This window comes from Lytechinus variegatus, chromosome 8 (genome assembly GCF_018143015.1).
Source record: "Lytechinus variegatus isolate NC3 chromosome 8, Lvar_3.0, whole genome shotgun sequence".
Lineage (NCBI taxonomy): Eukaryota > Metazoa > Echinodermata > Echinoidea > Temnopleuroida > Toxopneustidae > Lytechinus > Lytechinus variegatus.
In genome coordinates, this window is record NC_054747.1 from 17,448,068 (window position 1) to 17,461,812 (window position 13,745).

The 13,745-nt window shown below is 36.9% G+C and overlaps 1 protein-coding gene across 1 annotated transcript; it reads left to right on the forward strand.

Moving 5' to 3' along the window:
* Nucleotides 1-1,275: 1,275 nt before the first annotated feature.
* On the forward strand, nt 1,276-13,552 carry LOC121419520 (centrosomal AT-AC splicing factor-like). The gene is made up of 8 exons (XM_041613975.1): nt 1,276-1,350; nt 4,069-4,232; nt 5,023-5,191; nt 5,824-5,957; nt 10,766-10,874; nt 11,898-12,024; nt 12,837-12,969; nt 13,474-13,552. The coding sequence occupies exons 1-8, from the start codon at nt 1,276-1,278 to the stop codon at nt 13,550-13,552; spliced, it is 990 nt and encodes a 329-aa protein (XP_041469909.1).
* Nucleotides 13,553-13,745: the final 193 nt, after the last annotated feature.

A 13,745-nucleotide genomic window follows, 5' to 3' on the forward strand; every position in this document is an offset into this window, starting at 1 on the left:
TATAGAAAAAAATGGCACCTTTTGTGTACATTCAAAAAAATTTCAACCGTAATTGATGTTTAACTCATTAGAATACGGGCCTACATACTGACGTTGACTGTGCATATATACCCTTTTTTTTCAATGAAAAAAGGTGTTGCAATGGGCTATGCAATTGCTTGTACATGTAACAGACATGGTGCTATGTCAGTAAAACCTCTATCATGCATATTTTAAGCCCCCATATAATAGTTAATATAGACCTTGCATTAGAAACAACCAAACAAAATTGCTTTTTTTTTATAAAGCTGTGTGAATCCAATGTCTCCTATATTTCTTTGTGGCACCCTTCTTTGTTCTGAAAATAATTCCACTTTACATGTACATGTAGTCCTGAATTAATGTTTGTTATGATCTGTGAATTTTCCCCTACATGTATGTATATATTTTATATCTGTCTAATTTGTACTGGCATTGCAAAATTGACTTTGTATCAGAATTGATGATGTATTGTCATATATGTCCCCTGTGAAGTTTCCTAAGTTTAAAGGGGCTTTCACAATTGCTTGTGCGACCGTTTGCGTTCACTTGGTCACAATATATGTTGCATGCAGTCGCAACGGTTGTAAGCAGTCGCGCCACCATTTGTGAAAGGGGCTTTACTTAATATACACAGAAGTATGAATAAAATAAGCTTAAGTGTGTAATGTTGGCAGTTCCTCAATATTCATTGATTTAGGTGTTTCACAACTAGGCTTGAAAGCAAAACTCAAAGGCCCGTATTCTGAAGTCAGGTTTAACTTTATAGACCATGGTCTAAGTTGGTACTAAAATTATGGGAAGCAAAAAGTGTCAAAATTTTTATTAAATTGTATGTTTCTTATGTTTACTGTGCTCTTTCCTGATTCATCGATGGTGAAGACAATCATCTGTTTATACTTCCTAGACAATTATGAATGAATTGGGACCCAAATGAGCTGAAATAATCTCTACTGTTAAGTGATTTATGTAACAATCGGCTATCCATACTTAAATCACAATTTTAAACCTGCCTTCAGAATACGGGCCAAACAATTTAAATGTTCAATCAGTTAACCAACTAATCTGCGACCAAATACTACTTTTTACACCGTACACTAATCAAGTGTTTGCCAGGTGTTGATTACTGATTCGAGACTTGATTACCACAAGAAAATGGCTATACTCTGATATTTCACAACAAAGTGCAAGATAAATGAAATCTATGCTAAATTTAATGAATTCCAAACATTGTAACTCTTTCAAGGCATTGCAATGATGGCCAAGTCAAAGCCCGTTCATGTGCATGTCATAGGCGCTGTATTGGGTTACTCAACTGAGTTGGCTTGCTCAGTAAATTGTGGCCACTGGTAGGTGATGTAAATAGGTCAAGTTTTATGACATGATGCAGAGCTGCCAAGTAATACGGATTTTCAGTATTTAGAACTGAAAAATAAGAGGAATACTGATGGTTTCATGCAAACTACTGATTTCTAATTTTTCTAAAAATTCTGTTTTATGTGTTGTCTTATGGTATTTCACTGAAAATACTGATGTCATCATCAAAAAACTGATTTTCAGCTTTAAAAATATTAAAACTCTTTTCAGGTTGGCAGCTCTGCATGTGACATCAAAACAAGGGAGCATTAACAGTAATGCATGAACTAGGAATTGATTTTGATGGACAGATTATTAGAGCATGTGAGCTCCAAATTTTGTAGTAGGTTTCACGGTACACTATGTAGCTTTCTTGGACAAGTGTTGGTCCTGAAAATGGACCACCCAAACTCGACATTTCAACAAGTGTGTTCTTGTGGACTTCAGGAGAATGAAGACGACAAGAGCACTTCCGAAGATGACAAGAACAAACTTGTCGAAACATTGAGTTGGAATGGTCCTTTCAGGTTCAATTAACGCTTGCCAAAGAAAGATACATGGTGTACCCTGAAACCTGCTACACTATTCTTCTTCACCATGGAAACCTTCAGAAGTTACAAAATACAAATATAGTTGCTCATCAGGGAGGATGTTGATAAGAATTACACAAGGTACAAAGAGAAGAAATGGGGAGGGGGTAGAGAGACGGGGAGGGGGAGAGAGAGGGGGGAAGAGAGAGGGGGAAGTGAGAGAGGGGGGAGGGAGAAGAGAGAGAGATGGGGAGGGGGATGGAAAGAGGGAGAAAGATACAATAGAAGAAAACGGTGAATGAGAGTTGGAGAGAGAGAGAAGGGGGGGGGGGGAGCAAAATAGTAAGTGCGAATAAAAGAGAGGGTAGCAGTGGACAAAAAAAAACCATGTACACAATAGAGATGAAATTAAAAGGCATATTAATGAGAGACTGTGAGGGAAGGGGGTATGAAAGACCACACACAACATTAATTTTTTCATCACTGAAACTAATTGCATGAGAGATGTAATATTATCAACAGCTCGAAATCAAGCAAATTTGCAGAACAATACATCGAGGCCAACCTGTTTAATTGAAAGGAAACTTGTTATTTGTGGGGGTGTCGTGCAAGGTCTATTTGTTATGACTCGTTTTTCAATCTGAAGGACGTGGATTTAGATTTCCTGGCCAGCCATGCCGTGTTTTCCTTCAGCAAGAAATTTACCCACATTGGGATGCACTCCACCCAGGTGAGGTAAATGGGTACCGGTAGGAAGAAATTCCTTGAATGCTTCAGTGGCTAGCACAGCTAAAGCCAGGGTGATTACAGCAGCGCTTTATTTTAATAATAAATCCAACTATTATTATTTGTATATTTTATTCTGAGTTCTAAAAGTTGGAATGTTTTACAAATAATACGATTTTTGTCTCACCTGCGAAGCAGAGTGAGACTATAGGCGCCGCTTTTCCGACGGCGGCGGCGACGGCGGCGGCGTCAACATCAAATCTTAACCTGAGGTTAAGTTTTTGAAATGACGTCATAACTTAGAAAGTATATGGATCTAGTTAATAAAACTTGGCCATAAGGTTAATCAAGTATTACTGAACATCCTATTAGAGTTTCGTGTCACATGACCAAGGTCAAAGGTCATTTAGGGTCAATGAACTTAGACCATGTTGGAGGGATCAACATCAAAATCTTAACCTGAGGTTAAGTTTTTGAAATGTCATCATAACTTAGAAAATATATGGACCTAGTTCATGAAACTTGGACATAAGGTTAATCAAGTATCACTGAACATCCTGCACGAGTTTCACGTCACATGACCAAGGTCAAAGGTCATTTAGGGTCAATGAACTTTGGCCGAATTGTGGATATCTGTTGAATTCCCATCATAACTTTGAAAGTTTATGGATCTGATTCATGAAACTTGGACATAATAGTAATCAAGCATCACTGAACATTTTGTGCAAGTTTCAGGTCTCATGATTAAGGTCAAAGGTCATTTAGGGTCAATGAACTTTGGCCGAATTGGGGGTATCTGTTGAATTACCATCATAACTTTGAAAGTTTATTGGTCTAGTTCATTAAACTTGGATATTATAGTAATCAAGTATCTCTGAACATCCTGTGCACGTTTCAGGTCACATGACCAAGGTCAAAGGTCAATGAACTTTGGCCGAACTGGGTGTATCTGTTGAATTACCATCATAACTTTGAAAGTTTATGGATCTGATTCATGAAACTTGTACATAAGAGTAATCAAGTATCACTGAACATCCTGTGCGAGTTTCAGGTCACATGATCAAGGTCACAGGTCATGTAAGGTCAATGAACTTTGGCCATGTTGGGGTTTTTTGTTGAATAACCATCATATCTCTGTAAGTTTATTGGTCTAGTTCATAAAAAGTAGACATAAGAGTAACCATGTATCACTGAACATCTTGTGCGAGTTAGAGTAGTATTCAAAGTCAGCACTGCTGCTATATTGAACTGCGTGGTGCAGGTGAGACGGCCAGAGGCATTCCACTTGTTATTGGTATTGGTTGCTGGGATCACTTATGAAACCAGATAGTTATCAAATGATTCGAGAAGAATCTTCAAGATAAAACGTAAGATGGTTAAGAGTTGATTGATTTCTTTTGATGAAATTCTTTCATTAGTTGTAAATTTATTTTTGCAGGTGAAGGCAGCTGAAGCTCTGATTGGTTGTCCAGAGGTCATTGAAGGGTCTTACGAGAAGGGCTCCACCTATTGGTGTATCTTCTGTTCCTGTGACGTTCCCCGGCATGCCCAGGATGGACTTGTTACACTCAAATTGGCAATGTTTATTGAACACTTGTGCAGGTGAGCTCTGGTAATTTCTGGGGGAAGGGGGGCTTTGCATTTCGTTATGGAACAAATATAGAAATTAATGCAAAAGAAAAAAGGAACTGTGTTAATACAAGACAAATAATTTGTCCCGACATAAAAGAAGAAGATATATTTCAATGATAAAAGGAAAAGGTAGCTAGCCCATGGCTTGGTCATTACTGCTTCAGGCAGGGTAGATGAACATGAATTAACCTAAATCAAAAGTATACCAGAATATTAATGACCAGATGCACATATATACATATTAAAGTCATAAGCAACTAAAAGCAATTCAGGATGGAAAAAATTTGGATCAGAAATATACTGTTAATTATCATGTTAATTATCATGTTCTTTAATTTCAGCATAATTGTAATCGTATGTTTCAGGATAACTTCATATTTTTCACTGCAATATTGCCATCTTAACAAAGATGCCAAGTTCAAAGACCAGCTATGGGTGAGATTTTCTGTGAATCTGAGTGATATCACAGACATTGTGTACAATGTATATGGGGATAGGCTGTGATAGTTGCGTGAGACAGAGATTTGAGGGGATGAACAAGAGTCCAATATGCTTGAGTCTCATGCATGATGCGTGAGAGTTGGTAGCTCTGTCTTAATTTCACAACTGAAGCAATGATTAACATGTAAATATTGGACCTACACAAACAGGTCTGTTATTTCTTTTTTTTTATTTTCAATTAATTTACCCCCCCTAAAAGTATAAAGTAACTGTCTGATTGAACTATACACTCTTATTTTATTATTTTTTTGTACATCAGTGCCTCCCACAAACAAGCCTCCATCAAGTACTACCGCACACACAATGGTGATTCTGAGAAGATGAAACAGCGCCTGGTCTTCTCCGACGAGGACTACAGCACATTCAAGACCAACCTAACTCAAGCCCTGGACCAGTTTGAAAACAAGGCTCATGCAGATCTACAAGAGGTCAGTTTGACAAGTGGACTTTTTAAAAAGAAATGTCTTTCACATAAAATTTTTGCAAGTATGAAATTTTGAAAATATATTTTCTGCCTTACCTTTGCACTAGCCATGTTAATGCCAATATGTGCTAGCCTATGGCATAGGCACTGACTAGCTAAAACTATTTAACTACTCTTATACATGTTGGCCTATATTCCTTGATACTTCCTGAACATTTTTGTCATAGTATACTTGTCATCATATCTTATGGGGTGAATTTATAGTATTTGACTTGGACAAGATTCAAGTTCCCATACTTTTTGAATTTTATTATTTAAAAAAAAATTAATTCAATATTGCATTAATTGTTCCCCTCATGTTCCTGCATCTACTGTATGTAGGTCAGTTGATATCTCTTAAAGCTGTTTATAAGTTATGAGCCTCTTTACGAACGACTGATGACCCATTTTCAGGAAGCCTAATAAAACAACACCAATGAAAATTTGGTGTGTGTCATTTTAACACAAGAAAGGATCACCAGTCATTCATATGCATTGTCAACTGTAACATACAAATCACTTCATGAACACCCCATCAGGGATAACCATCCTGCTATTATCATCAATGTTACTCCATTCCTATTTCATACTTTGCAGAGTGCAGCCAAGATCCGAAGACTACAGAAAGAACATTTACAGCATGCCCTAGACACACCACCACAGCCTGATCTTTCCCAGTCAAAGTCACCACAGGGTCATTCAACAGATGGGAGTTCAGATATGCAAGCAAGGTATATTGAATTTTTTTTTATTCTTCATCTTTTGTCTTTCTTCTCCTCCCATCTACTTCAGATATACAAGCAAGTTTTGTAGGCCCGTCATCTAGTACTGTCATGGGGGGGGGGGGGGGGTTTCACAAAGATTAAGTGTGATTTATTTAAAAGTCATGCCTATACCAAGGACGAAATTCCATTAGGGTCCAATAGCCTAATGGACCACAAGAGTCCATAAGAGCTGTTGGACTCTAATGGTTTATGAAATATTGGACCCACAGAACCATAAGCAAATATCTACTGGACCACAGAAAAATGCTAATGGACCAACAGAAAATTTCTGTTGGTTAAATATGACTTATGTTGGACCAACAGAAAACATCTAATGGACCCATAGAAGAAATCTATTGGACCAACAGGTAATTTATATTGGGCCAACAGAAAACTTATATTGGCCAACACAAAACTTCTATTGGACCTACAAAAAAAAATCTATTAGACCCACAGGAAACTTCTATGGGACCCATAGAAATCTGCTATTGGACCCAAAGAAACTTCTATTGAACCAAAAGAATAATTCTATTTGACCAACAGAAAACATATATTGGACCATCAAAACTATTCCATTAGACCCACAGGAAACTTCTATTGGAGTCGACAGAATAATTCTATTGGACCAACAGAAAACCTCTATTGGACCATCAAAAAATATTCTATAAGACCCACAGGAAACTTCTATTGGACTAACAGAATATTTCTATTAGACCAACAGAAAACCTCTATTGGACCATCAAAAAATATTCTATAAGACCCACAGGAAACTTCTATTGGACCAACAGAATATTTCTATTAGACCAACAGAAAACCTCTATTGGACCATCAAAAATATTCTATTAGACCCACAGGAAACTTCTATTGGACCAACAGAATAATTCTATTGGACCAACAGAAAACCTGTATTGGACCATCAAAAATATTCTATTAGACCCACATGAAACTTCTATTGGACCAACAGAAAACTTCTATTGGACCATCAAAGGTATTCTATTAGACCCACAGGAAACTTCTATTGGACCATCAGAATACTTCTATTGGACCAACTGAAAACCTCTATTGGACCATCAAAAATATCCTATTAGACCCACAGGAAACTTGTTTGTTTTTTATTTAAAATTCTATTGGACCAACAGGATATTTCTGTTGGCCCAACAGAAAACCTCTATAGGACCATCAAAATATTCTATTAGACCCACATGAGACTTCTATTGGACCGACAGAATAATTCTATTGGACCAATAGAAAACCTCTATTGGACCATCAAAAATATTCTATTGGACCCACAGGAAACTTCTATTGGACTGTCAGAATAATTCTATTGGACCAACAGAAAACCTCTATTGGACCATCAAAAATATTCTATTGGACCCACAGGAAACTTCTATTGGACTGTCAGAATAATTCTATTGGACCAACAGAAAACCTCTATTGGACCATCAAAAATATTCTATGAGACCCACAGGAAACTTCTATTGGACTAACAGAATATTTCTATTAGACCAACAGAAAACCTATATTGGACCATCAAAAAATATTCTATAAGACCCACAGGAAACTTCTATTGGACCAACAGAATATTTCTATTAGACCAATAGAAAACCTCTATTGGACCATCAAAAATATTCTATTGGACCCACAGGAAACTTCTATTGGACTGTCAGAATAATTCTATTGGACCAACAGAAAACCTCTATTGGACCATCAGAAATATTCTATTGGACCCACATGAAACTTCTATTGGACTAACAGAATATTTCTATTAGCCCAACAGAAAACCTATATTGGACCATCAAAAATATTCTATGAGACCCACAGGAAACTTCAATTGGACTAACAGAATATTTCTATTAGCCCAACAGAAAACCTATATTGGACCATCAAAAAATATTCTATAAGACCCACAGGAAACTTCTATTGGACCAACAGAATATTTCTATTAGACCAACAGAAAACCTCTGTTGGACCATCAAAAATATTCTATGAGACCCACAGGAAATTTCTATTGGACTAACAGAATATTTCTATTAGACCAACAGAAAACCTATATTGGACCATCAAAAAATATTCTATAAGACCCACAGGAAACTTCTATTGGACCAACAGAATATTTCTATTAGACCAACAGAAAACCTCTGTTGGACCATCAAAAATATTCTATTAGACCCACATGAAACTTCTATTGGACCAACAGAAAACTTCTATTGGACCATCAAAGGTATTCTATTAGACCCACAGAATACTTCTATTGGACCAACTGAAAACCTCTATTGGACCATCAAAAATATCCTATTAGACCCACAGGAAACTTGTTTGTTTTTTATTTAAAATTCTATTGGACCAACAGGATATTTCTGTTGGCCCAACAGAAAACCTCTATAGGACCATCAAAATATTCTATTAGACCCACATGAGACTTCTATTGGACCAACAGAATAATTCTATTGGACCAACAGAAAACTTCTATTGGACCATCAAAAATATTCTATTAGACCCACAGGAAACTTCTATTGGACCAACAGAATAATTCTATTGGACCAATAGAAAACCTTTATTGGACCATCAAAAATATTCTATTGGACCCACAGGAAACTTCTATTGGACTGTCAGAATAATTCTATTGGACCAACAGAAAACCTCTATTGGACCATCAAAAATATTCTATTGGACCCACAGGAAACTTCTATTGGACTGTCAGAATAATTCTATTGGACCAACAGAAAACCTCTATTGGACCATCAAAAATATTCTATTGGACCCACAGGAAACTTCTATTGGACTGTCAGAATAATTCTATTGGACCAACAGAAAACCTCTAATGGACCATCAAAAATATTCTATTGGACCCACAGGAAACTTCTATTGGACTGTCAGAATAATTTTATTGGACCAACAGGAAACCTCATTAGGACCATCAAAAATATTCTATTAGACCCACAGGACACTTCTATTGGACCATCAATATATTCTTTAGACCAACAGGAAACCTCTGTTGGAATAACAAAATAATAGAATACAGATTCTACAATCAACTACTATCATAACAAGGTGCTTAAGACCAAGCTGATTATATTCTTGTTATTCTCATCATAAAGTTTAGATACATGTTTAAAATTGGTACCAGAAGAATGGACTTGTTGTAATGAAATCTTGCTTTACATCCCTGCTCATTATATCGGAAGTAGATTGGATTCAGCCAGAAACAACCAACAACTTGGCAAAGTGTTACTACAGAATAAAGGCTTGTAATATCAAATAGAATCAATGGCCCGTATTCTGATCGCAGGTTTAACTTAAACTCAGGTTTAAAGTTGTGGTTTAAGCATGGATAGCCCATTGTTACATAAATCACTAAACAGAGATTTCGTACTTCAGCTCATTTGGCTCTCAAATCATTCATAATTGTCTAGGAAGTATGAATATATTACATGTATTGCCTTGACCATCGATGTATCAGGATAGAGCACAGTTAACATAGGAAACATACAACTTAATACAAATTTGGATACTTTTGGCTTCCCATACTTAAACCACAACTTAAAACCTGAGTTTAAAGTTAAGCTCGACTTTAGAATACCTGCAATTGTGTTGCGTTTTATTTGATATCAGGGCCCTGTCTCACAAAGAGTTACGATTGGTCCGATCAATCGTAACTGTATTGAAATCCATCAGTGTCATAATTTTTTTCTACAAAAATTTTGCACCATGTCCTTTGATTGCAAAGAGAAGCGAAGTGAATTTTCAAGAAAACAATGGATGCATGCGCATATACGTCATAGCCAGAAAATATTTTGAACAAACATGCAAAATAGATGTTTACGTTGCTAGCCATTCATAGTTGCGATTGACTGGATCAATCATAAATCTGTGTAAGACGGGGCCCAGATCAAACTCTAATTACTTAATAACCTACCGTACATTGTATGCTTACGATATACAATCAAAATTGTGTTGATATATAGCATCTGTGAGGCAGATCTATTCTTTCAAGAATAAACCCAAATTATGGCTTTACATGCATAGGATATGGGAGGGCAGCTTACAAATGATGTATCAAAATCCACACGTTGAATATTCATGACCTTATTGTTTTTTCAGTAGATTTTCTTCAAGCCTTCACCCATATTTTCTCTTAAACAAATCAAACTTCATGATGAACTTCCCCTGTAAATAACTGTGGTGTAGGTGCTGATGGCACAATATTTACAGCGCAGTTGTATTGATTAATACACAGTATACAAATAGCGAATAGGCATGAGTGATGGTGTGAGATTTTGCATGAGGTGAAAGAAAGATGCTCTATTCAACGAGGCGTTAGCGGAGTTGAATAGAGCGTTTCTTTCTTTCACCAAATGCGAAATCTCTCACCATTGCACGAATAAGAATATTCGCTATTTGTGTTGTACAACGCCTCGGAATTTAGCGAAAACTTGGAAAAAAAGAGTTTTTCCCTGCAGTAACTCTAGGAAAAGGGAGCAAAAATATTGAAAGCAAAAAGGAAAATCCCACAAGTGCACATGGCCTTGGGCAGCATTGCCCATTTAGCCAGCAGGCTTATACGCGTATTGCACCTTCATTTTTACTGAGCGCAATTAATTAAATCGTATTGTGACGTCATCTCCTAAAGCCGTGCAACGGTACATTTTGGATGGTACGTCTTTTGTGAAACGGTACGAATGTTTGACATTCAGCCTCCCCTTTGCTCGCGTACAACAAGCTAAGTAGGCATTGTACAATAGCGAGTATCCTCTTTATCTCTTTTCCTTTTACAGAGCTTCTGATCAGCAGCGGCAGCAGAGCCTCAGAGGGGTGCAGGTCTTAGGGAGAGTTCGAACCATAGGAGTCATATCATCTGGCGGACTCACATCCATTGCTACAAATGTAAGCTATATTGTGACCCATACCCATTCCTTGAAAGATTTATCCATATCTCCAAAATATACTTCATAATACTTTATATGTACAATATACAAATAGCAAATAGGCATGAGTGCGATGGTGTGAGATTTCGCATGAGGTGAAAGAAAGATGCTCTATTCAACGAGGCGTTAGCCGAGTTGAATAGAGCGTTTCTTTCTTTCACCGAATGCGAACGCACCATTGCACGAATAAGAATATTCGCTATTTGTGTTGTACAACGCCTCGGAATCTAGCGATAATATGGAAATATTTGAGTTTTTTCCCTCCAGTAATCTACGAAAAGGGAGCAAAAATATTGAAAGCGAAAAGCAAAATCCCACAAGCGCACATGATCTTGGACAGCATTGCGCATTTAGCCAGCGGGCTGTACGTGCATTGTCACCTTATTCAATGAAATCGCATGGTGATGTCACCTCCTAAAGCAATGGTGCAATGGTACATTTTGGATGGTACGTCTTGTGTGCAACGGTACGAATGTGTGACATTTAGCCTCCCATTTGATCGCGTACAACAAGCTAAGTAGGCGTTGTACAATAAGATATGTACATGTTCTTGTCGAATACATATTTGATACTTATAATACTTCATACTTCATCATACATGTACATACTTTTAACATGCTTCATACATGGATCATACATTTTTAGACTTTACCTATGGAATAGTGGCCCTTAGTAGAGGTTTTGTGGCTCAGTGGATAAGTCTCCCGACTTTGAACTACAAGGTCCGAGGTTCAAATCTCACCGCAGCACTTGCGTCCTTTCGCAAGGCGCTTATCTACATTTGCCCCTCTCCACCCAGGTGTAGTAAATATGTACCTGGTAGGAAGGAATTCCTTGAATGCTCGAGTGTCCGATCAGGGTAGCCATACTATAGCTAGGGTAATAGTAGGCAGTGCTTAGAAACGTAATAAGCGCTGTATAAATGTTGCTTATTATTATCATTATTATTATTGACTTCAACCTCATTCTTTTTATCTTATAGACTAAGCAGGCTTCCATTGAAGGCAACATTCACACCGGTGCCCCACCCCCATGGCTAACAGCAGACTCTGATGAAACAGGGACATCAAGTGTGATTGGACCGGTAGAAGATGACTTCATCAAACATTGTAAGAATAATTAGAAACTGTTATAATAGTTTAATTTATATGGTGCCCATTACTTACATTTCTAAACACTTTTCACAGAGCTGCCAACCTTAACAAGAACATTTGAGTATTTTAATAGCTGAAAATCAGTATTTTGAAAGAAACCAACGGTATTCTTCTCATTTTTTCAGTAATAATTACTGAAAATCAGTACAAGTTGGCAGCTCTGTGAACATGTTATTATCATTAACCAGTGCTGGCCATACAGAAACGTTGATAGCTAAACAGAGTGCTAACACTAAGCCCAGTCACATCTTCTAGATTGTTAAGTCAAAACATTTATTTCAATGTGTAAGTTATGCATTGTTGTAACATAAGGCATCGCCACCACATTACCAGTTGTAACAGGGCCTCTGTTAGCGCTAACAACACTTCTGTGCGGTCAATACTGAACAAGAATATTTCAGTGTCATAGAGACTGGAAATCAGTATTTTCAAAGATGTAACATATGACAATAACACATACAACTGAAACTTTAGAAATCAGTATTTTGCATGCAACCATTAGTATTCTCATTTTTCAGTACTAGATACTGAATTGGGTTATTTCATAAAACTTGTGATGATAACAAATTCACAAAAACGATTTAAATCTACTAAAATCATTCTAGCAAATTTGTTATAGAAATGGGTGTTATTATATCAAGTTTTTATGAAATGGTGCCCAGTACTATTGGCAGCTCTTTGGATCCATCTCTCACTTGGTGGTTGAGCTATCAATAATGTGATAATACTTAATATGCTTTCAACAAAGTATTGCTTTTGCATTGCAGTGGCGAGAGAGAAGAAGAAAAAGCTGAATCCAAACAGAGTCGGAGCCAAGTTTGATCATGTGACTCCGACCAACGAAGAATGGCTGCCTTCATTCGGCAGGGTGTGGAACTCGGGAAGGAGGTGGCAGTCAAGGTAGAATAAAAGAAGCATGGATTTGACTTTAAATCCAATTTTAACTTTATAACATTCTTTTCACACTATAATTCCAGACCTCTTATGATGTATTTGATTTATGAGTGATACGTTTGCAGGATTCCACTTATCTGAAGTTTCCAGTTTTCTACGATGCAGAAAAGAAAAATCATGAAAAGGAAGTACAAGGAATTCTAAGAATTTCACGGAAAACACATTTTTTCGTCCAATCAATTGCAATCACCAAAAATAAGTGAAAAATCATGAAATAAAATCATATTTGTTTTTATTATCATTTTCATTTTTTTTTAATGGAGGGGGGGGAGGAAATCATAGATTAAATTTACACCTGACCTGTGAGCAAGATTTAGTCAAATTCTGACATTCTTCATCCCTCATCATGTCCGCATACTTTTTGATAATTCGTTTCAGAGTTTTATGAGAGACTTAAAACAATATTAAATCATACCATTTTGTTTCTTTTTTTGCTGTGAATATTTGCAGACACCAGTACAGGAAAGAGAAGAAAGAGGACGGAAGACAGAAGAGGAAAGCACCTCATACGGAAAGCAAGCCACCTTGAGACTCCGGCATTATACTATTTTATGTCACTTTGAAAGCTAATTGGTGGCAGCAGGGACAATGATTTTTTTTCTGTTTACCAGTAAATGGAACATCTAGGCCCCATCTTACAAAGAGCTACGATTGATTTGATCAATTGCAACTATGGAAAGCCAGCAAAGTCATCATATCAAATGTATGTTTGTTCAAAATGT